The sequence below is a fragment of the Lycium ferocissimum genome, chromosome 5, assembly GCF_029784015.1.
Source record: "Lycium ferocissimum isolate CSIRO_LF1 chromosome 5, AGI_CSIRO_Lferr_CH_V1, whole genome shotgun sequence".
In the NCBI taxonomy this organism is placed as follows: Eukaryota; Viridiplantae; Streptophyta; class Magnoliopsida; order Solanales; family Solanaceae; genus Lycium; species Lycium ferocissimum.
This window is the reverse complement of record NC_081346.1, coordinates 12,728,753-12,741,144: the sequence shown is the minus strand read 5'-3', so window position 1 is coordinate 12,741,144 and position 12,392 is coordinate 12,728,753. Positions and strand designations below refer to the sequence as shown.

Genomic DNA, 12,392 nt, shown 5'->3' with positions numbered 1-12,392 from the left:
AGTTTCAAAAGGGGTTGGTTATATATTCCTGAGAAAGTGTTGCCATTCAAAAGTTGCTGAAGAATTCTCATAATACATGATTGTCTTTTAACAGTAGCTATTTTTAAGAGCTGTTATGGTATTTTCTTTGGAAGTATTCTCTCAAAGGAATTTTCGATATAATTTTCGGTCATACAAAGGTCAAAATGTTAGAGGGAAATTAAGCTGGGCATTTTTCCAAATCTATTTTCCTAGGTTTGTCATCAACAGATCAAATCCCCTCTAGACATATATGAATCCTCGAATTACTGATGTTTTAACTCTTATCAATTATTAATTGTTTAGATAATATAAGAAAACAGTAAACTATTATTGTGCTACTTCTGTGCATAAAGAAAAATTAAAATACTTGGTGTAAGAACACATATCTAACTTTCAGTTTCATATAGTATTATTTTGAGTGAAAGATCAACACTTTAAGAGTCATTTCATTTCTATTTGCTAATTCTTCTTTCATGAAGAATATATGCATTTTGCTATAGTTAGTACAATGTGATTGTGGTAAAGATTAAATGGAAAAGAGCACACTTTATTAAGCATATGTGCCACTATAGGTAGGCAATAGGCATATATGCTCTTAGAAGTTGTTACGCTAAGTTTTACTTTCTCATACACTTTGTTTTAATCTATGATACTGCAGGTTCCCACTTCCCACATTGCTTTTTTGAACTTACCACAGAACTGATCCTTTTTTTTTTTTTCTCAGCTTAGTAAACAGGAAAGATTCAACTCTGAAACAAGCTCATGGTACGAATATTTTGCATACAAAAACTTAGGCTCATTGATTTAACTTGTTGATCACAGAAATAAGTCTATTATTATTGTTTACACATGCACGCAGGGACAGGGTGTGCAACATCTCTGTCAATCTCGTTAGTCCTTGGCTCAGGCTGCCCCTGACTTTTGCTATGCAGTTTCTTCATTATCATTTTGAATTCATTCTCACCAACTGATGAATCTTCAGAGAATGGCAGCATCATTCTCTTGTTTGGCTTTATGTACTTTCAGTGTCCTACATATGCCCTATGTCCCTGACCACCAAAATTCAACAAAATACAATCAGCATTCTACAATGTTAATAAACAAGTTCATTATTGCTTTAACTAGGATTTTGACCGACTAATACCTCGAGAGCTCGGCCCATGTTACCTCCATGGGAATTAATGAAAACATCACTGCTCAGCGACACAATATAGTCGATAGCTGCCAAAGTTGAAGATTTTTCCAAGTATGGAGTGAGCTCTCTGTTTCATTGCAATGTATGCTTTGTCACTAAATTTGGGAACTCCTTTTGTAGAGGCTGCATAGCTTGTGTGCCTCCAAAGGGTTCTCCTCCAGCAACATATATACAAGCACTGCTTGGCGCTCCTAAACCCTTCAGAAATCTGCAACAAAATTCCCCATTTGAGAATGATTTTAAGTCCTTTGTTTCCTAAAGAAAAGATATGTTCAAGGACGTTAATGATTTTACCTAGCCATTTCTGATGCATTTAATGGACACATTCCAGCAAGTCGTCGTTGTGCATGAGTCATGTTCAACTTGCCTGTGAGGTATTCAGGATGAGATGCCCTTTCCCTACTTATAATTCTGTCATATTGGACGCCTAAACCGGTAAGACATCCGGTTCTGATCCAAGCATCCTTCTCTAACCTGAGATGGATCGCGACATAAGGACCTTTAATCCACATTCTTCTAGCTATCTGATAGCCTAACTCCCTAATTGGAGTTGCAAATCTTAGTGCATGGAATGCAACCTGTTCAAGTTACAACAGGAAAAAACAGTGATATCTTATCAAATAGTTAGCTTAGTTTCTTTGTATTACCTTGCATTTCAGCTTCTGCTGGTCAGGTGGAAGATTCTTGGAGAGCTTAGAATCTAACCCTTTCAATATAAGCAGACCTTCTTGGTTTAGCCATTAAAATGAAAATGTAACACAAAGTTATGACAATTCAACATTTTTATGTGTTTGGTTTCAAATAGAAGATCATTTCATTTGGACAATTTCTTAATTGATTGAAATAGGAGAAAGTTTTCTTGGCTAGCTTCTTTTTACAGTAATCTACTATGAGCTATATGTAAAATTCATCCATTTTAACCAATTCTCTAGGCAGTTAACTCAATTAGTACATATAACAATCTGAAATATTGGGCCTTGGCCCATCTAAGTTACTTAGGTATTAAGTCTTGGCCCATACTACTTCAATCATAAGCTATTTATTAATTACTTCTCTAGAACCTACTTGATAACTTAAAAAAAAAAAAAAAAATAACAATAAAAGAATAAAAAGGGAGAGAAGTATCAGCATAGTTCCAATAAGAATAAAAAAAAACAAGAGCTACAGGGAAAGGAAGTGAAGAAAAGGAGCTAGAGACTTAGAACCAGATAAGAAAAATTCAAGATCCAACTAGTTTCTCCATTCTTGACTTTGCAAGTAAGTTCTTTCATCACTAAATTCATCCTTTTGTTGGGTAGGGAGCAATAACAACTAAGATTTAGAATTAAATAAATTGAAATTCTCTTCTAGAGTTCTAAATTTGGGGAATAAAACTGAAAACCTGTTGTTGGTATGCTCAAGCCAGACAGAGAATAGCAGTAGCTAGAAATCAAACTTTAGTATCCTGATGAGCAGTGCTTAACTGGGGCAAATTAGCATCTGATAAGCCCATATGTGACTCGAATATTGCTTTATATATTTTAGATAACTGATACTTCAAGGGGACAATTGCCGGAAGCGAATTGGAGTTACTCAGCAAGAGTACAGTGAGTGATAATTCCTTCATAGTTGCTTTTCTTTTTTTGTAGCATGTTTTAAAGTCGTTTTCTTGCATGGAATTGGTCGTCTAACGAAAGAGATTATTTGCAAGCGGACAAGCAACAACATGGCCTTGTATATAAAAACACATCGATTCACTTCCACACACCGGATGTTCTTGAACTATGCCATTTATGAGTTGTTATAAATTCTTCCTTTTGATCAAGATGAGTTGATATATACTGTTGGATTTAAATTCTTGACACGGAAAGAATCCATTTGTATTATGAAAAAGGAACTTTCGGAAAAACTATTGCCAGAATCGCCGTTATCTAACGTCGGGATCGTTAGACCTGGTGCACCTTGTAAGTGAACTCGTATTGTACAAAGGCCCTCAGAAGGGAACCTAGCTGACGGGGTAGTCAGATGGCTATGGTAAATCCATAGCGTCAGAATGTATATTTCGATACTGGCATAGGGACCTCCCAATAAATAAGAATGTGATTATTTAATAGTTTAAACATAGTTTTCATAGATGCATTGTTCTGTTGGTTTAAAGGAGATATCTTTTGATGATTTTGTATGTTGCATGATTTCTTATACACATGCTTGTCCGGAATAAAACGCTATGGTTGATATTATTACTCACTCAGTCGGTGTGACTGACCCCACTCCCTTGTTCTATTTTCCTATAGATAATTTAGCCGAAGGTGACATTCTGACTCAGACGGAGCGATAGACGGGCGACAACGAATCCGAAGCCCCGCACTTGTTTCGCGAGGGCAACCATGTTGCTAACTACTATAGTATATTAGTTTTTTTTTTTTTTCTTTCTTTTCTTTCTAATCCTAGAGTTTTGCTCCTTAAGTCGGCCTTGTATATATCTTATTTTGGCTTGTGTTAGTAAAGTATAGCTTGGGACTTATAAGTTTTGCGGAAACTGTGGCTTGGGATTACGATGCTCTATGACACTCAATATGTTGGTATTGTAGTTCGTTGGATCATTTCTTGGTGTTGACAGGTTTTGATTTTTTGGATTTCCTCCCGGTGCAGAGGAAACTCTGCCGAAATTTTTACTAACAAGAAGTGATTTAGGCTTGTTCAGTTGGCTTAGGCTAACTGAGCGCCGGTCATGACCTAGGTGGGCGGGTCGTGACAAAGTTGGTATCAGAGCCAGGTTTAGGATATGACTTAAGGAGCACCGGTTTAGCGGAGACTTAATTGTGTATATGTTGTGCACCATATGCACGATCGGGACCCCGCAGAAATCGAGTAGGACTTGTCTTTTCTCATTCTTTGTTAAATCTGAAAATGTTATAAGCGGTCTAGAGCCAAGTTAGGATCTGAAAATGTTATAAGCGGTCTAGAGCCAAGTTAGGATCTAACACCCTTGATATGATTACAGATGGCAGATAGAGTTATGCTTCCACCAAACTTAAGATGGGGTCGAAGGAGAGGTCGGGGCCTATCGGCTAGGCGTACGATCGACCCGATTCGAAGAAGGCCCCGAAGAGACACCTCCGTCGCAACCTCGAGTCGGTACTGCTGCGCGACACGATAGGCAATGTTTCGGCGGGCGATGGAGAGTTTGGTAGAAAGGATCCGGACACGACCTCGAGCGGTATGATGCCGGAGGGTATAATGGATATAACCAACCCGATGAACCGCTCCGCAGGTCCATTCGAGAGTTTCTGGATATGAAACCTCCGGTGTTTACGGGGGCTAGTGAGACTAAAGACCCCTTGCTGTTTTTTGGATGGTATTCAGAAAGCATTAGATGCGCTTGAATGTTCCAGTACAAGATCGGTTGAGTTGGCTGCATATTGTTTGCAGGATATAGGCGAAGGCGGTTTAAATCTCTTAAGGCAGGGCGGCCACCTAACTCACGTCCTTTGACCTGGAAGGAGTTCACTAATGCATTGATTGATCGATTTCTACCTATGAGCCTAAGGGATGCTCTGGCGATACAGTTTGAGGGATTAAGGCAGACCCCACAAATGTCAGTGAACGAATATAATATCCAGTTCACTCGGTTGTCCTGACTTGCGCAATATGTGATGAATGACTCTATGCGAGCTAAGAGGTTCATTCGCGGTCTAATTGACCCCACCGTTCAAACCGTTGGCATCATACTTGACAAGGGAGATATAACTTACTCGCAAGCAGTGGACGTGGCGAGAGAAGTAGAGACTAGATGGAGAGACGAGAGGACAACAAAAGCACAGGATAAGAGAGCAAGGATTACAGGGTCTTTCGGAACGAGTATTGGTACAAGTCGAGGCTCAGGATCCCAGGGCCAACCGAGGACCGCACGGAGGGAGGTACGTCGTTGTCCAATCATCTAATAATGCTTCCACCTCTAGACAGAGCCATAGAGATTCAACATCAAATGGACAAGCCAGCAACACTACAGTTACCTGCTCTAGTTGCCGCAAAGCTCACTCAGGCCAATGTTGGAAGGACATCGGTGCGCCTTAGATGTGGGCGGATGGGACATTTCGAGAGAGATTGCCCGCAACAGAGGATCTAGTCAGGCATCGACACTGACTCATGGAACACCACCAAGTTCTAATGCATACGCGTCGGGGAAAATTCCAGGCCAGCAGGAAGAGGCGCCGGGAACAAAAGTACTAACGATGGAGGGCCAAGAGCGGTCGGGAGAGGTCAATCCCGAGTGTTTGCCCTGACGAGGCAGGATGCTGAGGCTTCAAATGCGGTTGTCACAGGTACACTATTAACCTGCTCACTTAAGGAAGTTATCTAAGTAATCTGAAAATGACCTATCCGTATGTGTTAACTAATTGCGGAAAAGAAAAATTTTGACGTATAACCCGATAATTACAGGTATACTTTCGGTGTGTTCATTTGATACTTTGGCTTTAATGGATCCTGGGTCTAACTATTCATACGTATCGTTATATTTTGCAATAAGATTTGATAGACCACCAGAGTTGTTGACAAACCCTTTTGTGGTTGCCACACCGGTTGGGGAATCCTTACTAGTTAAGCAAGTATATCACTCTTGTCAACTCGGTGTTGAGGGGAAAGACACGTTAACAGAACTTGTATGAGTTAGACATGGTAGATTTTGATGTGATCATGGGTATGGACTGGTTAGCTTCATGTCACGCAACCGTTGATTGCTACTCTAAAACGGTCCACTTCAACGTACCGGGTGAGCCAAGTTTTGTTGTACAATGCGAGCAAGGATCACCTCCCAATCAACTGATTTCATTCATCGGTCCAAAACAGATACTAAGCAAAGGTTGCCAGGGCTTCTTGGCACATGTCAAGGATACAAAGCCTACTGTACCAAAATTAGACCATTCTGTGGTTAGAGAATTTCCAGGACGTGTTCCCGGAAGATCTGTCCGGGTTACCTCTCGTTGGAGAAATTGATTTTGGCATAGATCTAGTGCACAGGGACGTTCCCCGTATCGATACCTCCGTATCGAATAGCAACTTAATTGAAGGAACAGTTGGACGACCTTAAAAAGAAGGGATTTATTAGACCAAGTACTTCGCCATGGGGTGCACCAGTCTTGTTTGTGAAGAAAAAGGATGGGTCCATGAGGTTATGCATAGATTATCGCCAATTATATGTTGCATGATTTCTTATACACATGCTTGTTCGGAATAAAACGCTATGGTTGATATTATTACTCACTCAGTCGGTGTGACTGACCCCACTCCCTTGTTCTATTTTCCTATAGATAATTTAGCCGAAGGTGACATTCTGACTCAGACGGAGCGATAAACAGAGCTGACAACGAATCCAGTAAGCCCCGCACTTGTTTCGCGAGGGCAACCATGTTGCTAACTACTATAGTATATTAGTTTTTTTTTTTCTTTCTTTCTTTCTAATCCTAGAGTTTTGCTCCTTAAGTCGGCCTTGTATATCTTATTTTGGCTTGTGTTAGTAAAGTATAGCTTGGGACTTATAAGTTTTGCGGAAGCCTATGGCTTGGGATTCGTGCTCATGACACTTAATATGTTGGTATTGTAGTTCGTTGGATCATTTTGGTGTTGAGGTTTTGATTTTTGGATTTCCTCCCGGTGCAGAGGAAACTCTGCCGAAATTTTTACTAACAAGAAGTGATTCAGGCTTGTTCAGTTGGCTTAGGCTAACTGAGCGCCGGTCATGACCTAGGTAGGCGGGTCATGACAGTACAGCAAAAGGAACGGTTCGTTTTTCTTACTTGCTTGAGAAATCTGGCTCTAAGCCAGAGTGGCGATACATGAAAAGGAAGTTCACGGTTGATGGTCTGCTTAGAAACAAAATGTGTCGATGACAAAGAAGCCACGATTCGAACATCAGCTTTCAAAGTCTTCTTGAAATGCTCAACATCGAAAATATCCGAAAATTCACTGCATACAGCCAAATATAGATCAATGAAATAACAAATCTTGAAGTGAAAAAAATACTAAAGTTACCTATCATCTCCCCAAATGTGATTCACTTGAAGAACAGGAACAACAAGAGAAGCTTGAAGAATTCTTGCTATAACAACTGCATCAACAATCTAGTTTCTTTCTTTGGTTCAATCCTCCCGAAACCACAACAACCAAAAATTTCCTCTTCTCTTTAGAAATCTTTGCAGAGGCTTTTCAATACTTGAGACTGAAATCCAAACAAGGCATGTAACCTTTATTATCTGGTTTAACAGCCAAAACAGAGGCTATGAACAGAGAAGAAGAAGAAGAAGTCTCGGGGCATGAAATTGATTTTGGAAAATGGTTGTGAATGTGGTTAGCAAAATCCCAAAGAAAGCGAGGGAAATGAGCAGAGAGATGAAACAAAGAGCGAGAAATGGGGAGAGTAATGGAGAGAATTGAATGGGGGTAGTGAGAGTAAATAGTGAAAAATGATGGGTTCAGAGAGATGAATGGGCTCTTGGAATTTCTTGTTCTGGCCATTGAAGATCAAGATTCTCTATGTATTCAGTGGAAGATGGTTTTCTAGAGAGAAAACGATGAAATACTTTCCGGTTGCAAATGTATCCCGAGCTGATGAAGGGACGAATCAGTTAAGTTAGTTACAAGATTCTTTTCTTCCTTTCCAGCCACAACTTGAACAACTCTATATTGCAGTTTTCCTCTGTATAACTATTTCCCTAAAATAGTTGCAAATTGCAGAGAGATCCCTCTTACTTCTACTTATTGGATATTGTAGACCTTTCACTTCACTCGAAGAGGGCAAGGGTGAGAAATAATGAAAACAGATAGAGGCGGATCAAGCTTTGTTGTATATATGGCTTACTGATAATCAATAGCTTCTGACCAAATTATGTATATGTATCAAGGAATTTAGTTTTTTGTTTTTTTTTTGTTAATTTAAGCCAATTCCACATACTACAATTGTCTGTGGCCATTAGAGGGTTTGGCATTGACATTGACCTTGTTAATTAAACATCCAAAATAAACATGGGAGGAGGGCTACGCTAATGACTCCCTTTTACATTATTGAGATTTGCTCAGCTCGAGGAGTTACAAAATTAAGGGAGAACATTACTAATTAGAGAACAACTTCTAATTAGTTATGTTCTCTTCAAAAAGCCAAAGGGATGTTTCCATATCCTATACATTTAGTGGTCGTTTGGTAGATAGTCAAAATTATCCTAGGATTGTAATTCCGGGACTAATTTAGCCCAAGAGTTGGGATTATTTTATCCCATCTTCTGGATGGGATAAAATAATCCCAGTATAAGTGGGATAAGATGGGATATCCTATCTTTTATCCCAGGATGCATTTTGTGCTTTATTCGGTACAAGGTATAAATTTATCATAGAATAAATTTATACCTCCTGCCAAACATGGTACAAAAAATTAGTGATGGGATATCCCAACTTATACCATGCACCAAATGACCCCTTATGGAACATCATAGCTAACGTAAAGAGTAAATATATTCACTCAACTTTGAGAAATATATTCAATGACTTTGCTACATATCAATAAAGTCACTCAACTTTAGTCTTTTCTCTCATAAAATCACTCAGGTAGATGTGTCATCAAAAAAATCTGACATGACAATATTAATTAATTTTTTTATGCCATGTAGATATGAACCCCACAAATAAAATAAAATAAATTCATGTCTTAATACCCCAACATCCACCCACCAACCCTTCATCTAAAACCCATTTTCCCCTATTCTCTCTAAGCTTTCTCTCCTCGTTTCTTTAAAATTGGGTTCAAGAAATCCATCTTTGTTTCTTTAAGCTCCTCTTCCACTCTATCAGTGGTTACATCACCTGTAACACCTTGTAAAATAGCCCCTCTAATTGAACATCATTATCCTCCCTATCATCCACTATTATATCCTCAATGCCGGCGTCATTAACAACTTTCAAATAGTTCTCAAAACGCAGCTCTAAAGCCTTTGAAGTTTCAGAAAAAGATACACCCAAATTCTGAAATGAAAACGATAGAAAGAATGCTTAGTATTAAATATTTACTTTAGTACTAATAAATGCTTAATCATTAGAATAAGTTATTGGCAGAAAGCAACAAAAAAGGATGTCGACGAAAATACTAAATTTTTAACTCTGAAATAGTGAAAGGAAGTGTAGAGAGAACAGGGGAAAATGGGTTTTAGATGAAGGGTTAGGGTGTGGGTGTTGGGGTATTAAGATATGAATTTATTTTATTTTATTTTATTTTATTTTATTTATGGAGTTCATGTCTACATGGCATAAAAAAATTAATTAATATTGTCATGTCAGATTTTTTTTATGACACATCTAGTTGAGTGATTTTATGAGAGAAAAGGTCAAAATTGAGTGATTTTATTAATTTTGCTACATAATTTCTCAAAGTTGATTGACCTTTTGAAATATTTACTCCTAAAGTAAAGGAAGATCCTACTCATTTTACATTGGACATGTAATAGATTCATGATGAAGGTACCACCAAGAGTCCACCAAAAAAGTAGCTACCATTTTGTGCAAAAGAATCACGCTCATTTTTGTACTGCTTGTCTTTGTTCTTCTTCTGCATGCTCCATCTCCTTCTTGTAGTTTTGTTCTTCATTTTCCTCTTGCTTGTCTGATCCTAAAGTTGGCTATTTGAGCCTTGTCCATCCTTACAATTGTTCGTGATAATACAATGAAACTACAATTACAATTGAAAAATAAAATGAAGAAATAAAAATATCTTCGGCTCAGGCGCGGATATCTCGCTCTCTTTAAGGAGATTCAAGCCCACTGTAGCAAATCTACCGGTCCAGCAGTAATCTTTCTGACTTGTCCCCTCCAGGATACAACAACCCGATCACGTTGTACAACTCAATAAACTCTGGACAAGACGTTGAGTCCAAAGCTCCATAAAAAAAAAACACCTTCCTTCAACTAATAAACTCTCTTTTAATTTCCTCACTTTTTAAGAACTCTCCAAAGTATATATTTTTCTTTACACCCCACAAGTTAAGGATGACAAACTATTTATAGCTAGGAAAATCATCCTTGAATTAATTTGATATGAATAGGGTAGTAAAGTAGGTAGATAAATGGAAGAATTATTATTTAGAGGTTACATAAGTTACAAGAAGAATGTGGGTAAGTTAATGTGATAATGGAGAAATGAGTTACAAATAAACTTATGGCCTCATTATGCCACCAGAACGTAAGGGTAAGAAAGAGACCATTCACTGCCTCTTAATGGCCACAAACATAAAAGGATGTGAATGCAGCAACAGAACATACCATTCAATGCCTCTTAATGCCACCAACATGAATGACATGGTCAAAGGAAGAAAATGAGACACTTTAACATGTCAATTAAATAATATTAAAATGCTTCAAATGTCCTTCAATCCCCCACTCATTTTAATATTAATATAAGAAAGTATATCAGTTGAAGGTAGACTATTATGCTTAATGAAGGTGTGCTCTGCATTGAACCTTCACTTAGTAAAATAATAATCTTTACTCCAGAGCCGTAGTAGCTCAGACTTGAACTATGACTGCTTTAGGGAAATAAAGAATTATTGCTCACACATAATAATCAAGGTGTTGACATGAGCTTTCACAGCCAGCACATTACGGCTTTGTGCTACCCCGGTTTCATGAGTGCTTTTGAGAACGAGCCCAATTCTCATAGGAAGCGGCCTACTTCCACACTCACATAGGTGAAATCTGTCAAGATTGCTTCTGTAACTTAACATCCCACTCATACGAGCTACAGAGTTTCATTAAGAGTCTATAAACTCAACCTCCACAAACTGTTACAGAATAATGCACCCACACCATAGGGAGGGAATAAATAAAATAGTGCATTTTCTCAATAAGTCATCATGTGATTCGTTTTCCCATTGAACCCGGTTATAGGATCTCTAGTCCCAGGTTGGGTTTCCTCATACGACTCATGAATTTATAGGCTTCAATCCCATCCCCCTCGATGTGCTCCAGACCTTTTCTCTTGCCAAGGCCTTGGTTAGTGGATCTGCAAGATTTTCACAAGATTTGACATAATCAACGTTAATGGTACCACTTATCAAATATGATCTCACAATCGTGTTTTCTCCCTTATAGGTCCGGATTTACCGTCATAATAACGGTTTTGAACTCTACGATTGCGGCGGTGCTATCTGATGAATTAAAATAGGAGGGATTGATTTTTCAAAATAAGGTATTTGAAATAATAAATCTCTCAACCAATTCGCCTCTTCACTAGCTGAAGCTAAAGCAATTAGTTCAGCCTCCATGGTAGATTTAGCAATAATAGTTTGCTTTTTTGATTTCCAACAAATAGCACCACCTGCCAACGTAAAAATATAACTAGTGGTAGAACAGGAATCACCAGATAAAGTGTTCCAATCAGCATCAGAAAAGCCTTCAAGTACAGCAGGATATTTTTTATAAAACAAGCCATAAGTTTTTGTACCCACTAAATATTTCATAACTCTTGTTATGGCATGCCAATGTTTACTACCTGGATTGCTTGTAAACCTGCTAAGTACTCCAACTGCATACGCAATATCAGGCCTAGTGCAATCAGTCACATATCTCAAACTTCCAATTAAGCTAGCATATTCCTTTTGATTTATCACATCATTTTCACTTTGAACAGGAAACAAGTGAACACTTGAATCAAAAGGAGTTACAACATGCTTGTAATCAAGAAAGTTATATTTTTTTCAAAATTTTCTCAACATAATCTGACTGGTCATGTAGCATCCCCCTTAGGAGGATACCACTTACGTAACAAAAGATAATTTTACACTTACCCGTTTAGAAGGAACTTATGCCAAAGGATATTCACAATTATAGTTAGTAGCGGAAATGGCCCCCGAGGAAAAAAAATTTGGAAGTACGGCATTTTTTTTTCTTTTCATTTATTTGTGCGCTCCGAAAAAAATTTCTTAGGTAAAATACAATATCAGAGTACTATTTTAATATGGTAATTCCCTTCTCAAGTTGTCGACACGTTTAAGAACTTCGCATTGAACTTTTATTTCCAAAACGACACCATTGCGGGTCCATACGATACAACAAACCCAAACTAGAGATTTTCACGAAACTAATTTCACCCTTTGTACATAATTACAAGACAGAATACAAATTCGGTATATAGCATGACTTGGGTTAAAGACACACC

General features: G+C 38.2%; 1 protein-coding gene, 1 long non-coding RNA gene and 1 pseudogene across 3 annotated transcripts; 1 reads left to right on the top strand and 2 right to left on the bottom strand.

Annotated features, from left to right (window-relative positions):
* Nucleotides 1-857: 857 nt before the first annotated feature.
* Nucleotides 858-7,884, bottom strand: LOC132056063 (O-fucosyltransferase 37-like; annotated as a pseudogene).
* LOC132056064 (uncharacterized) lies at nucleotides 2,175-6,761 on the top strand. 2 transcript variants are annotated; one of them, XR_009414711.1, is made up of 3 exons: nucleotides 2,175-2,473; nucleotides 2,741-2,802; nucleotides 6,508-6,761. It is a non-coding gene; the product is annotated as an uncharacterized LOC132056064 (long non-coding RNA). The 2 variants fall into 2 exon arrangements; XR_009414712.1 differs by lacking the exon at nucleotides 6,508-6,761 and adding an exon at nucleotides 3,490-3,535.
* A 1,939-nt stretch (nucleotides 7,885-9,823) lies between the features above and the next one.
* On the bottom strand, nucleotides 9,824-11,971 carry LOC132057566 (secreted RxLR effector protein 161-like). Its single transcript, XM_059450200.1, has 4 exons — nucleotides 11,958-11,971; nucleotides 11,727-11,854; nucleotides 11,450-11,627; nucleotides 9,824-9,908 (listed from the first exon to the last, which is right to left on the bottom strand). Exons 1-4 carry the CDS (start codon nucleotides 11,969-11,971, stop codon nucleotides 9,824-9,826), a joined length of 405 nt encoding a protein of 134 aa, XP_059306183.1.
* Nucleotides 11,972-12,392: the final 421 nt, after the last annotated feature.

What these genes read in the sequence shown, in the direction of transcription:
- LOC132057566 (XM_059450200.1), bottom strand. An exon ending in CAGGTTTACAAGCAATCCAG is followed by an intron (nt 11,628 to 11,726) that starts GTAGTAAACATT and finishes CTGTACTTGAAG; the next exon opens with GCTTTTCTGATGCTGATTGG. An exon ending in GCTAGTGAAGAGGCGAATTG is followed by an intron (nt 9,909 to 11,449) that starts GTTGAGAGATTT and finishes TTGTAATTGTAG; the next exon opens with TTTCATTGTATTATCACGAA.